At 62.2% G+C, this 13,675-nt stretch overlaps 1 protein-coding gene across 1 annotated transcript; it reads right to left on the reverse strand.

The window, feature by feature from the left end:
- Window positions 1-1,552: 1,552 nt before the first annotated feature.
- Window positions 1,553-13,339, reverse strand: MYMK (myomaker, myoblast fusion factor). Its single transcript, XM_040225618.1, has 5 exons — window positions 13,004-13,339; window positions 9,322-9,436; window positions 8,955-9,103; window positions 6,405-6,521; window positions 1,553-5,825 (listed from the first exon to the last, which is right to left on the reverse strand). Exons 1-5 carry the CDS (start codon window positions 13,136-13,138, stop codon window positions 5,676-5,678), a joined length of 666 nt encoding a protein of 221 aa, XP_040081552.1. The 5' UTR covers window positions 13,139-13,339; the 3' UTR covers window positions 1,553-5,675.
- Between the last annotated feature and the right edge of the window lie 336 nt (window positions 13,340-13,675).

A 13,675-nucleotide genomic window follows, 5' to 3' on the forward strand; every position in this document is an offset into this window, starting at 1 on the left:
GCCTCGTTCCTGGCTCTGCTGCCCCTGCTAGATCGTGCGAGTTGGAAGGTCTGCCTGGTTCCTGGTGAACCGAGGGGCTGGGGGACCGCTCGGTGCCCACGCGGGGCAGCCGGCTTCCTCCTCCGCCTCTGGACCCTGAGTCGCCAGACGAAATCGCCTCTCTTGCCCTGGTGATCTGCGCTCAGTTGTGTCCAGCTCTTTGTGACCCCATGGACTGTAGCCCGCCAGGCTCCTCTGTCCATGGGATTCTCCAGGCAGGAATACCGGAGTGGGTTGCCATTTCCTTCTCCAGGGGATCTTCCCCACCCAGGGATCGAGCCGCATGTCCTGTGTCTCCCGGCTTGGCAGGCGGACCCTTTACTACCACCAGGGAAGCGCTGTTCTGGTGTTAGAGACAGAGTAGAGGGTGATTACATAGTTAATCCCACTAGGGATTTTAAGTAAAGAAAAAAATGTCCTGGAGACCCGTGGAAGTTAACGATCACTCAAGAAAGCAGGTTCGCGTGACCACAAAACCAAGCTGGCTTGCCGAGCAACAAAGCCGTGTGGCAGAAGCGCGAGATGTGCCCCAGAACCATAACACCATGGTGGTGTGAGCCCCACATCCTGCCCCGGGAGCTCAGCGAGTTAATGATTCCTAGGACATGCTCCTCAGGGCACACTGGAAACAGGAATATAAGGGAAAGGTGGCATCTTACCGAGACCTGAGGCCATTTGCCATTTTTAGCTTATGTTTCCACCTTCTGCTCACTTACACAGTGCCGTGATGGTCCTGGCTCGACCACGTGGGGACAAGGAAACCCTGTTGCCTGACGTGGAGGAGGAGCTGATGATGCAAGCGTGATGTCTCCCCAAGAGAGAGGAAGACGGCGGTCTTCTCCCCTCCACACTTTGCCTTTGATTATAAAACTGCAGCCCACTAAGTTCTCGGGGTGCGGCCCCCTCTCGCCCACCCACTAGTAAGCCTCCTAAGCGTCCTGTTTTCCTAAATCACCGTTCGCTCACTTTGCCTCTCCCTGAATTCTTCCTGTGCTGAGATGTAATGAGCCAGCGCTCCTTGGAGCTCCCAGGGACGCGTCTTGGTGATTTCCGTGGCACCCACGCCAGCGACGGGAGCAGGGACCGTTCCCCTCTCAGCTGTGGGCACCGTCTCTCCTTCAGGTCAGCAGCGGTTTTCTCGCTGCTCTGAGGAAGGGTGCAGGAGCTCAGGGAGACGGTTACACTCGGAGTGCGGAACTGTGAGGCCATCACCGGAGAGGTCCGAGAGCCAGGCGTGCGCAGGCCCACGTGCTTCCGTCCACTTGGGTTTCTAGTTTTGGCCTCAAACCTGCCTCTTCCGAGGAGCAGCCTGCCTTACTTAATCCCTTCATGCATAATAAACGCTTGTTTTGAAGCATTTTGTTTCCTTGTCAAATGGGAGTGTTTGGGGGTGAACGTCCCCTGAGGGTCAGGGTCCTCTACTTACCTTCGAGAGACTCCTTTTCTCATTCGTGACCACTGATGATGACAATGCCACCATTAAACGGTGACGTTTAAAGAAATACTCTGCGGGTGCTCTGTATTCAATAATCTCATTTAATCTTGGCAAAACTCACGGGAAGTGAGCCCTGTCACAAATGGACGAATTGAGGGGGAGAGGACCCGGGGGACTCAGCGAGCCTGCCTGGGGACGTAGTGGGAAACTACAGGTGGGACCCTGACTGCCTACCAACGCCCCTGGCCCCACCTCTCGCCTCCTGCTTCCGCCTTCTTCCCTTTATTCCCAGGACCTCTTCAGTGTCAGCCAGCCTCTGACCTAATTCACCCTCATGGGCCTGAGCGCCGGGCGGGGAGAGGCTGCCGCTCCCGGTCAAAGTGGGGAAAGCGGGCGCAGGGATGGGAAGAGCCAGGCTCCAGGGCACAGAGCCCCGAGGGGGGGGTGGCCAGGTCCCTGGGGGCACGTGCCGTGTGTCTCTGCGGACCCCGGCTCTCAGCTCACAGCCACGCTAACCAGCTAAACTGCAGGCCTGAGTTTTACACCCCGGGGCTTCCTGCCGACTCTGCAGAATCGTCCTGCCCACATACCTGGCCCTCCTCCCTGCAGCTCCTGCCGCCAAGACCCTGCGGCGGAGACCAGGGCGAATTCCTGCCACAGCACCAGCACCCAGCAGGCCTCCCCTAACTACAATCGCAGCAGCCCTGAGCAGGAGGAGGAGGAACAGACCGGGATGCAGGAGATGGCGAGCCGTAAAGCCGTTTTTATAAAGGGGCAATAGAAGTTTTGGGTTTCAGATGGTCTTGCTGGGGAAGAGAATAGCAGAGACAGGAAATCTCAGTAGCAGACGCGACAAAAGCTACAGCGTGCAGACTGCCCTCAGACGAAAACACCTCCGCTTGTGCAAACAGAGGACGCCCTGGCGGGGGCCCGAGCCCTCCCCTCGCCATGCCAGCCTCGCCCCAGCTCCGGGGGGAGGCGGAGGGGCCCGGGGCCCGCTACAATAGACTGTTTTGTCTACGTTGTTGCGAATGTTTATAATACTTCTCCATTTGGGCTGCTGGAGGTGTGCGCCACGCCCCCCTCCTCCTCCCCCGACGGGGCTGCGAGTGTGCTGGGGAGAGGCGGCCGTGTGTGCGTGGGCCCAGGGCACCCGTGTGCTTGGCAGGGCATCGGCTACTCCACAGGGTCCGGAAGCCACGCCCAGGCCCCGAGAGGCCAGTGTGGGCCTGCACCCGCCCAGCCCCCGCCTCGCCTGCAGTGGGCACCACAGCCTCCCTGACTGTGTCGCCTGGGTGAAGCCTGGGCACCCAACCCACGTGTCCACGGAGCTGCCCATCCTTCTGCAGATGCCCTGCCGTGTGCGGAGCTGCTAGCCGTGGGGGCGGGATGCCCCATAAAACACAGGACACTGGGTTACATTTAAATTTCAGAGGAACAGAGTCATTTTTAGGTAGGTCTCCTGCAAGCGTGCCCCAAATTTAAGACACACTGAGGCAAGATAGTCACCTACCATCTGAAATTCAAATAGAACCAGGCATCCGGTATTTTATCTGCAACCCTACCCGTGTGGCTATTGACATTCAGATCAATTAGACTCAGCTGACATTTAAAGAGCCAGCTCTGCCAGGCACGTTCGAGAGGCTCACGGGCCTGTGCGTCAGGCGGATGCTGCCTGGGCCGGGGGAGCGTCTCCACCGTTACCACCACTCGAGGCCTCCAGTGATGTCTCAGAGGACGTTTTCAGGCACTCACTGTTGGCAGTCTCGGGACTCGGGGACCCTAGTCCTCCCTGCCTCGGGGCTGGGTGGGAGAGACAGCCCTGTCTGGAGCCCAGGGTGGCCTGGGATGGTCTGGGGGGGGGGGCGGCGCTTCCTGCACCAGGGACCTGAGTCTCAGATTCCAGGGACCTGAAGACCCCAGGACTCCCTGACACTGATCGGGGGTGCTGGTGCCTGAAGGCCATTGCACTTGGTCCTTGTCAGTCTTGGGGTTGAGGGGCTGCCTCTCTTCCCAGTCCCCTTCCTGGGCACTCCCCTCTGACCCCTAGACCCCTCTACCCCACAAGATGCCAAAGTGTTCCTTCAAGCCAGAAGAAGATGTCTCTGGGATGTCTGGCAAGACCCTGGGTACCACCACCAACTCAGTGGTCCGTGCCCAAGGGACGAGGGCCAGCTGCCACCTCCCCGGCTGTCAGGGTCCTCATCTGCAAAGTGGGCTCAGGACCCGCCCCTGGGACCCTCCGAGGGGGTCTCCGCGGGGCCAGCTGTGCTCAGGAGGGGCGCAGTCGGGCCTGGAGCCCAAGAGGCAGACGGGGCTGAGGCCTGGAGCGCGTCTCCTAATTGTCCATGACTTACAGACTTGGCCGGGCTCCCAGACGGCCTCATAAATCAGGGCAGCCGCAGTGAGCAGCCTGTGGGTGCAGCCCCTACGCGCCTGGCAGGCCCCTGCCTCCTCCCTGCTCGGGAGCAGGCTGCGGCCTCCAACTTTCCAGGCGCTGCACTGCCGCGGGGCTGGGAGCCGGGGTGTGCTCACTGGGAGGGCCCGGGGGTGCTGGGCAGGAGGTGATGGGTCGTGGGGATGGTCGGGGGACGCCGAAAGCCAGCCACCTTGCAGATTTATGGAGTGATGCCGCCTGGCTCCCCCAACCCGTGCGGCCCCCAGAGCCAGTCCTTACCACCTGGTGCTGAGCCGTGACTCTCCCCCTGTGGAACTGGAAGACGGGACCAGAGGGGCAGACCTGAAGTCTCTTCACGTGTGTGTGCGTGTCTGTGTGTGCACACGTGCGCTCATACCCCCACAGCAAGGCCCGAAGCCGATCAAGGCGTCACCTGCCCACCCCCAGGCCCGCCTGTGGGGCTGCGTCTGGCTGATGGCCCTGGAGCTGTGACGAGCTTGGCGAGGACCCTGAGTGCAGGCAGGCCGCTTTGTCGCAAATGGAAAGGGGTGGGGCCAGGGCCGGGATGCCGGTGTCCAGGCCCCCCAGGATGCGGGACCCCTGGGCAGTCAAGGGGGCCTACGGACACACGGGGGCTGGGCTGTGGGGTCCGCCTGGTCCCCCGCCCTCGGGGCCAGCTCTATCCCAGCCCCTGAAGCGTGGCCGGGGTGACTTGAGGACACGCCACGGGCTGCCCCCCGTGGTGGGCGCAGACGTGGGTAGCTGCACGTCTGGAAACACAAACAGGCCCCAGACAGGTGTAGGTAACTTCCTGCCTGACGGATGTGCCTAGATCATTCGGGAAGCTGGGAGCCTCGGCTTTGTGAGGTGATGTCTGGGCTGCCAGCTTCCGCCCCCACCGCCGGGCGGTGCCAGCGGGCCCTGGACGGGAACAGTCTGACCTCTGCACATGGCAGCAAGCCCTGCCCCGTGGGGCCAGTCTGGGGGCCCGGCGGTCTCCCTGGGTGGGATCTCGAAAGCCCTGAGGGCACTCCAGAGTGAGGTGCCTGAAGTGGTGCCAGGCCTGGTGGCTGTGGGATGAGGTCAGCGCTGCTGTCTCGAGCTCTGGGCCGGGAGAATCCCATGGACAGAGGAGCCGGGCAGGCTACAACCCATGGGGCCCTGGAGCTGGACGTGGCTGAGTGACCTTCATACTATGATCTTAACCCCACATCAGTTTCCAGCCTTCTCTCCCCATCAAAGTAGGGTACCTCTGTGCCTTGAACTTGCCGTCTACTCAGACTTGCTTTGAGGACTGGAGGAAATGATGAGGGTGGACAGGACATGGAGATGGCTTGACCCAGGGGCCTGGTGGGAAGGGCAGCCAGCGCCAGAGTGGCCTGGCTGACCCGGGCACACTGAGCTTAAGGGCACAGGTCAGGAGTGGGGAGACCGGTTGCCAAGAGAAAGCAGGTGGCAGGTGGCGTGGGGAGCACATGGCTGGGGGCGGCGGGCAGGCCCCTTGTCGCTGGGACTGGGCGGGTTGCGAGGGGAGAGACGCTGGCTCTGGTGCTCTGCAGACACTCCCATCTGCCAGGGCCTTGGCCTAGGAGGAGGGAGAAAGTTCTTCTCTTCCCAGCGTGGTGCTTAGCACCCAGTACAAACCTAATGAGGGGATTCTCAAGAAGCGCCTGGCCTGTGCTTCCCGAAGCCCTGGAGAGGCCTCAGGCTCCGAGGAGGGATGTTCCTCCAGGTCAGGCAGGACGAGGCGCTCTCGGCAGGCTGGGCACAGGGCAGGGTGGGGCTCAGAGCCGGAACGCGTGGTCAGATACAGGCACAGCAGAGGGTGGAGCAGTCCAGCTTGGCGGGGGCCCCTGCACTTCCGGCCTTCTTGTTGACCTTGGGCAGCAGCAGGGTGAAGGACATGGCCAGGGCGCAGTGGTAGAAGCTGTGGACGTAGGTGTAATCCCAGTCCTGTGGGGCGGAGCGGGACCAGTCTGCGGCCTCAGCCCCTGCCCCGAGACCCGTCTTCCTCCACCTGTCCCCGCCCGCCCTTGGCTTCGGGCCTGGTGAGACCTGGCACTTGCCGGGCTCACCGGGCCCCTCCCCAACCACCCAGCTCATCCCTGGGAGTCTGGCCAAGTATCCCCCCAAAGAGGCTTCCTGTCGCTGTCCAGCGCATGGTGGTCTTGCCCTCCACGCCTAGACCACCGGAGGTCTGTGCTGACTCACCAGGGCTTTGCCGGTGGGGTGGGGCTCCTCCCCCCGCCACGTCTTCCCCCCTCTTTCCCCTCTTCCCCCCTCCTCCAGGTGTGGCTCCTCCAGGGCTGTGCACCAACCAAATGCAAGCTGCCTGTACCCCCCGCCCCTGGAGATGCTGGTGGTGCCAGGGAAGGACCAGGCCGTGACTGAACGGGGGTGCTGGTGTCAGCAGCAGTCGGGTGCTGCTGGAGCCTCCTGGAGGGGGGCGGCCCCACCCAGCCTCCAGCCAAGCAGGCTGGGGCTGGCCAGGGCCTTTGGGGGGGGCTCCTTCCCCACCCCCTCCCAGAGTACCTCGAAGAAGAAGCGCAACATGAGGGCCAGGGCCCCGAAGCAGAGGCCGGGGCCGATCTGCTGGGTGTACACGCTCTTGTCCGGAAACAGGCGCCTGGTCTCCCTCATCTGCTGCAGCTGCGGGGACGGGGGCCAAAGGGAGAGCCTCAGGCCCCAGCCGCGGGCACCCACACCCCGGCACCCTCGGCGGGGCGGGGAACGGGGCTCAGGGAGGGGCCCAGGCGCATCGGGCTCCACGGTTGCAGCACCCATGAGGTGGGCGGACTGGGGCTGCCCTCAGCCCCTTGACCCCAGAAGGACCCCCTGCCCCGTCTGCCTCTTGGAGAAACCCTTGCAAATTTCCAGCCCGAGGAGACCAGATGCGTGGTGTTCTCCAGCAGAAGGGTGACGGCGGTGTGGGACCCGCCCTCCAGCGTGACCGCAGGAGAGAGTGGGGTGCATGTGGCCGACCCCGCGAGACCTCTGGCCACTTAGAGTGGACCGACTCATCGTAGCACTTCTTAGACAAACCTGCCCGGCACGTGAGATGGCTGTGCCTCAGCTGGGCTGCCTAGAGTAAGACTCAAGTAGGAATTAGAGACGTGGGTTCACATTCGCTAAACAGACGAAGAAGAAGCGGGTCCTCGTCCCAAGAACCCGAACCGCGAGTGCTACAGCCGGCAGGGCGTTTCGGATTCCAGCAAGGGAACCCGCTGTCACACACGCTCTGGGTGGTGGACTCCCCACCTCCAGCGGCTCACAGAGACTGTGAGTAGCTTCCTGCTGGGTCAGGGCTGGTTTTGCCGCAAAATAAATCCCGCACCGATATCTGGTGTTCAGTTTTCTGGAATTTTCCACCACTGGTGAGGACTCAGGACCTGCAAAGTCGCAAGTGGTGTGTGGGCACGGCTAGACAGTGTGACTCTGAGCGCAGGTGCCCAGGGACCCAGGAGGCCTCCTTCAGCCTGCCCAGCACCTTTGGACTCGAGGCCCCTGCCCCAGGGGGCGCCTGGCCTGGCCCCTCCCCCAGCTCTGGTCACCCATCTCTCTGCACTTCCTCTCCCTGACCGTTGCTCAAGATGGGACAAGGCTCCGGGAGAAAAATGCACCCTCATTCCAGGAAACAACCGCCCTGGAAAAGCCAAAATAAGCTGCACATTCAATGGTCTAGAAAACACAATCTGAGCCCCAGATGGAGGGAGGCAGGCAGCCTGGGTTCCCGTAGGGCTTCACAGGGACACGGGCAAGGGACTGCTCTCCCGGCTAATTAGAATCCAGCCCAGAGCCAGACGGGTCAAGATTCTGGAGGAGGGACAACCCTTCAGGGCAGAACAAGGAGCCTTTATCCCACTTCCTGCCAGGGAGGGAGTGAATTATCAGTGAGGGGAGCTCTCTGTGTTTATGCATTCCAGAATGTTAATTAACGCGGCCCTTCCTCGGGTCCAGACAAGTCAGACCCCAGCGCGTTTCCTCCCCTCGCCTCTCCGAGGGCCTCCTGGGTCAGCGTGGGGCCAGCTTGGCTTGCCCGAGATGTGAGGAGTCACAGCCTGGCCTTGCTTGTCCTGCCGTGACTTCTTGTCAAGTCGCTGACCTCCCAGCCTTGCTTTCTTCACTAACCAGATGGCAAACTAAATCCTCCACTCTCTGGGCACAGGGAGGAGGGCGGCGTTTGGAAAGCTCACCCCCAGGACTTCATTTTCCCTCCCCAGACTGCACAGTGGGTCGGTGGGCACCTTCTCACCCTCTGCCCAGCCCCACCTCTTTCCCAGGTCTATGTCTGGTCCCCTTGAGGCGCAGTTCCTTAACCCTGCCCTGGGGGCCCAGGAAGTACCCTGGGTCTACTCTGCCAAGCACCCTCTTTCACTTGGACTAGTTTGCGTGGGTTTCAGTCCTTGCAGCCAGGAGGGCCCTTGGGTGGGCGAGGCCTGGGGACCGTATGTAAAAGGCCTTTGAGTGCTAGATTCCTGTGTGCCCAGCGAAGGGCCATCGGTGTTGGAAACTCCGGCTCAGGCCGCTTGCGTGCTCACGAGTGATCCCGGCGTCCTGTCGACCTCACACTACATCCTCCCTTTTCACTGGAACCAGGCTCAAGGCTCACCTCCTCCAGGAAGTCTTCCCAGATTAACCCAGGCCACTTCCAATTGATACTGCATCTCTAAACCAGCCATTCTCTTCAATAATAATAACGATAGCGATGACCATAATAGCAGCTCCTATTTGCTGAGCATATTAAAAGCCAGGTTCCGTGCCAGTCCTCGGGGTGCTTTATCTCAGTTAATCTTTGAACCGACCCCCTGTGAAGCAGGTACTGAACTGTAACACCCATTTTACAGATACGGAAAATGCAGCAGAGAGATTAAGTAACTTGGGTTAGATCCAGCGCTGGTGAGTCCAGACATAATACAAACTGGGTCTGCAAGGCGGGGGCAACCGACAGTCACTTCCTGTGTGTTAGCTGAGGCCCTGTGTCCAGCCTGCTGACCCATGAGATGGGAGGTGGGTTGAGACCCCAAGAGGGAAGAGTCTCCGCCAGGGGAGGCGGCCCGAGCGTTGCGGCTTGCACTTACGCACCCACTTGGCCGCGATGATGAGGATGGCCGAGCCGATGGGGCCGGAGTATACCCCGTAGCCCCAGCGGTCGTGGTAGATCCGCACGGCGATGGTCAGGACACCAAACATCACGAAAGTCGACCGCTTGGGCTCATCGAAGTCGGCCAACGCTGCGGGAGAGAGAGCAGGGTGAGGTGAGGGGCCTTTTCTATATACACAGTTTCAAATGGTTATGGAAAATGGGAGTCGAGGCACTGACGTCCTGCATGTGCTTTCTCACAGGGGAGCGGAGGGGTGGGCTGTCAGCAGGCCGGCCTGGGTGGACAGCGGGCAGTGGGGTGTCCTGACCCCCACGTGCAGGGCTGGGCTGCGGGCGGCGGCCACTCACCCATCAGTGAGACCCACATGCTGAGGGCCGTCCCATAGATGCTGAAGTACTCCAGGACGTCGTGGCGCAGAAGGCAGAGCAGCGACAGGCCGGGCCCGGCGCAGGCGTGGTGGAGCTGCGGGAGCCGGGCAGAGGGTCGGCAGGGAGGCGAGGGTGCCGGGGCCCCAGGCAGGGAGGCGAGGGTGCCGGGGCCCCAGGCACTGCGAGCCGGCACCTCGGGCGGGCCGCCGAACGGCCCCAGGCCCCTGTCCCCCGTCTGAAAAACGGGGGCGCTCTGAACCGCTCTCCCATAGGGTCCCCCAAAGCCCCACTGAGGTGGGGACCCTCCCACATGCTCTGCACGTTCCCTCAGCATCTGCTCAGCTGAGGCCAGAGCCTTTTCCCTTGGGTACCACTCTGCTCTGCCCTGGTCAGAGTGGGGGCACCTCCTCTCGCACAAGTGACCCCTCTGACCACTGAGCCTCCGGAGCCCTGGGGGTGGGGGGAGCTGGTGAAGACGCAGGCGCAGACCTGGCCTGCAAGTTGCCCTGTCCGCAGGTCAGGGTGGAGGTTGGAGGCTTGCTTTCTTAAGAGGCTCCCGGGCTGGTCTCAGGGTGCTGCCAGAAGGGAACCCATTTTGAGAGCGACCGGCTGGTGACTCTCAGGTTCTGTCTGAGAGAGGGCAGATGGCAGAGACGCCCCCCTTCACCAACCCCACACCCACCCGTGTGCAGGCACTGAACTCAGCGTCCTCGTCTCAGCCCCCGGCCTGACTCCTACGGTTGTCTCTCAACATCGGCTTTGAAAGCAAAGTGCCAGTATTCTCAAAGCCGTCCACTTATTTCTGGACAACTCTCTCCTTTGGCGTACTCGTTTCATCATTTTCAGCAATATTTAATTACGTGATGTAATTATTTTGACAAGCTCAAGGGCATAAACAGTCTTGGGGACCAGCACAATGGACTCTTGGTTAACCCGGCTCAGCAGGATGGAGAGGCGTGCAGGAGGGCAGTCCACGTCTGGAGATGCCAGGGGCGCTGTGGTGGGGGGTGGGGAGGGGTCGGAGCAAGCCTTGGGTCACCTGGTGCATTGAGCCAAGGTGAGGGCAGCTTAGAGCTTCTGCTGGTTGCAGCTGTATGCGACCTAAAGCTGCGGGCACTGAGGCGGCATCAACAGAGATATAGTGTCCAGAGCAGGGGAGGAGAGAGTGCTGCTCCTGTCTGTCCGGTCAGACCTAACTATAGGACCATGCTGAGCTTTGGGTGCCGCACCCTTTGAAGAGACACAGGGAAAGAAAAGGTTGAAGGGGAGGAACCAGGTGGTGGATATGACTGTTTGGAGCAGGAAAGAGCAGAAGCTTCAGGTGGGGCCTGATCAGCGTGCTCGCCCCTCCAGGATAGAGGAAGGGGAACGCTTGCTCCCCCGCACGGTTCTGGCAGGCAGGGCCAGACTCTGAGAGTGACACGGGTCCCCTTCTCCCCCAGTCCCAGCCCAGTCCCATCGTCCACTGTCTCTTAGGTATTCAAAGCGCCCGTAATACACGGGTCACTGTGTAGGATAGAAGACCTCATCGCTCTGAAATTCTGGATGTGGTCTGTGCCCTCGATCCCGTCTGCCTTGTCCCAGCCATGACCCCAGCTCACAGCAGAGCTGGCCTGCCCTCAGCCAAAGGCTTGCCTGTGAACTCGGATTCAAGGAGGCGGGGTTTGGAGCGGTTTGGAGGAGAGCTGGCCCAGGAAGGGACCTGCCCCCCGGGCCCACTGCTGCGGGACAGGTGGGGCAGGTCAGCTTCGGGGAGGGACCACGTGCCAAGGAGCAGGGGGGTGTGGCAGTGGGCACTCGGCCTCTGAGTCTGCCAGGACGTGGCTCCGTGTGGCACTGGTGGGGTGGGGGTGGGACGTGGGGCTGGGGGCCTGGCAGGGAACGCATGGCCTCAGGTCCTGGCCGCGAGCTTGGAGGGGCAGCTGACGGCCCCCGGGGCCAGGGCGGGGGCTTCTGTCACGTGGTGACCGGAGCCCCTGGCCCGTGGGGTGGCGTGGGCCAGGGAGTTCCACGCGCACAGCGGGGCGCACAGCTGGGTCACACCTTCTGGTCGGGACACAGAAGATGCCACGTGGGAGGCAGAAGCGGGGGTGGTATCGGCTGTACACCAACACAAAATTCAAAGGGAAGCGATGGTGCCTCCGGGGGCTCCAGAGAAAGGGGCTGAGCGAGTCTTTGTGGCCAGAGGACATTTGTCACGGAGGCAGCTGGCCCTGTCCCTCTGGCGGGGCGGGGCGGGGCTGGCGGGGTGGGTGGGGCGGGCCTCTGAAGCCAGCCTTGGAGGCAGCTGCGGGGCCAGCTCACCCCGAGAGGGAGGGGGGGCCCGGCAGTGACCGTTGTTTCCTGGGCCGGGTCTATTGTGGGCTCTTGGAGGACGAGACCTCGGCTCCTCTCCCTGGCCGCAGGCCCTCGTCCCTGCGGAGAAGCCCCCTGCCTGCCTGGCCCCAGTCTCCCACCTGCCGGGCAGACCTCCTGGCCCTCACCCAAGCCGGGGTCCTGAAGAGGAGGGAAGATGCCGCGAATGAGCAGGGAGGGGCTGCTGCTGGGAAGCGAGCCGCCCGGGGCAGGGGCAGGCCACCTCCCGCACAGAGCTCGGGGTCACCGATCTCCCCCCGAGCATGCCGCCCCCGGGGGCTGGGCTTCAGTCAAGGCTGGGACTGATGGAGTATGCTGGGGAGTCAGTGGGCCACTCGGGGTCCACTGGGGAGGGTGGTGGAAGGAGCTTCAGAGGGACAGGGGTAAGGGGGTAGGACGGCACTAAGGCGTAGAGAGATGATGGGTGGGCGGGTGGCTGGGCAGGCGGGTAGAGAGGCGACTCATGACATATGTGTGTAGATGACTGATCACAGAGAGAGTACATATGTAGGGAGGTGGACAGACAGCTAGACAGAAGCCAGCGGGATGGATCCATAGAGCCAGAGAGACGCATGGAGGCTGAGGGGGACGAGGCCAGGGAGGGAGAGACCCGGAGACTTAGAAAGAGTCCGTTCCATGGGCGTACAGCTCCAGAAATCAACAGGGAGCCAGACACAGACGGAGAAACAAAGAGAAGCAGGCCCAGAGGGAGTCAGTAAGAGAAACAGAGGGAGACCCACAGGGAGGTGGGGGCGGGGGCAGGCAGCAGGAGCCAAGAGCCAGCAGCCTGAAGCATTAATAGAGCGAGAAGGGCCCAGCGAGAAGCGCAGGCCCCGCGAAGGGGAGACGCGCGTGTGAGCAGGCCGTCCGGAGCCGAGGCCTGCTGCCGCGTCCTGCAGGCAGATCCCTTGGCTCCTCATGCTCTCCCGGCCCTGCTAGCCCCCCTGCAGGGCCCGGGGTACCAGGGGGCGGGGCGGGGAGCCGGAGCCAGGAGCCACCTGGGGGGGGCTCGGCCAGTGACAAGAGAAGGGGAACCTTGGAGGGGCCGGGCCTGGACCGACTATCCCTGGCCCCTGTGGGCTTGGTCTCACTCACACCAACCCTGGAGGGCCTTCCTGGCCCAGAAGCGAAAACTGGGGTCCAGGGAGGCGAAGGGGTCCTCCAGCCCTCCCTCCTGAGCTTTCTTTCACTCCCCATCACTTTCCTTCATCACCCAACACAGGAAAGTGGTGAGAAGGCAGCCCCTGTCCTCTGTCCCTGGGAAGGTGCTCTGGGTGGATGGTAGGGCCCTCTCCCCGAGACTTACCGCCAGAAAGAACGTGGTGAAGAGGTAGACCATAGCCTCCATGTGGAACCGCCTTTTGGCAGCGATGCTGACCGTGGGGAGGAAGGCCAGGCTGCTGACTGTGGGCAGGAGCAGTTTAGCCATAAGCGTCCCCATGGGCTGGGGGGGCGGGGCGGGGTGCCGGCCGCCGGGGTCCCCAGGGCAGGGAGAAGAGAGGGAGACAGACTGCTCCTTCTAATAGGGGCCCTGGCGGCAGCTGCGGCTTAAATGCCCTGAAGGAGGCAGGGATGGGAGCGCACATGTCGAGAAGCTCGTGGGGAGGGTCCAACAGCTGACGGACCATGTGACCAGCACTTGCCTCTGGTTTTTTTTGGGGACAGGTCAGAGTTGTTGATTCAGGGAGACCATACTTCTCTTCTCTGAGGCAGCAGCTCTGGAGAAAAGTCCCCCATGAGCGCAGTCCCCAACATCCAGCCACGTTCCACCCTGGCCCCTCCTCAGGGTGCTGGGGAGCCCAGAACGAGAAAGAGCAGATGCTGTTACTTGAGTCACACAGGGGGGCAAGAGGTGGGAGAACCCAAGGGTTAGCCAGTTCCCCTGGAGAAGGAAATGGCAGCACACTCCAGTACTCTTGCCTGGGAAATCCCACGGACAGAGGAACCTGGCGGGCTACAGTCCACGGGGTTGTAAGAA

The sequence above is a fragment of the Oryx dammah genome, unplaced genomic scaffold (genome assembly GCF_014754425.2).
Source record: "Oryx dammah isolate SB20612 unplaced genomic scaffold, SCBI_Odam_1.1 HiC_scaffold_25, whole genome shotgun sequence".
NCBI lineage: Eukaryota > Metazoa > Chordata > Mammalia > Artiodactyla > Bovidae > Oryx > Oryx dammah.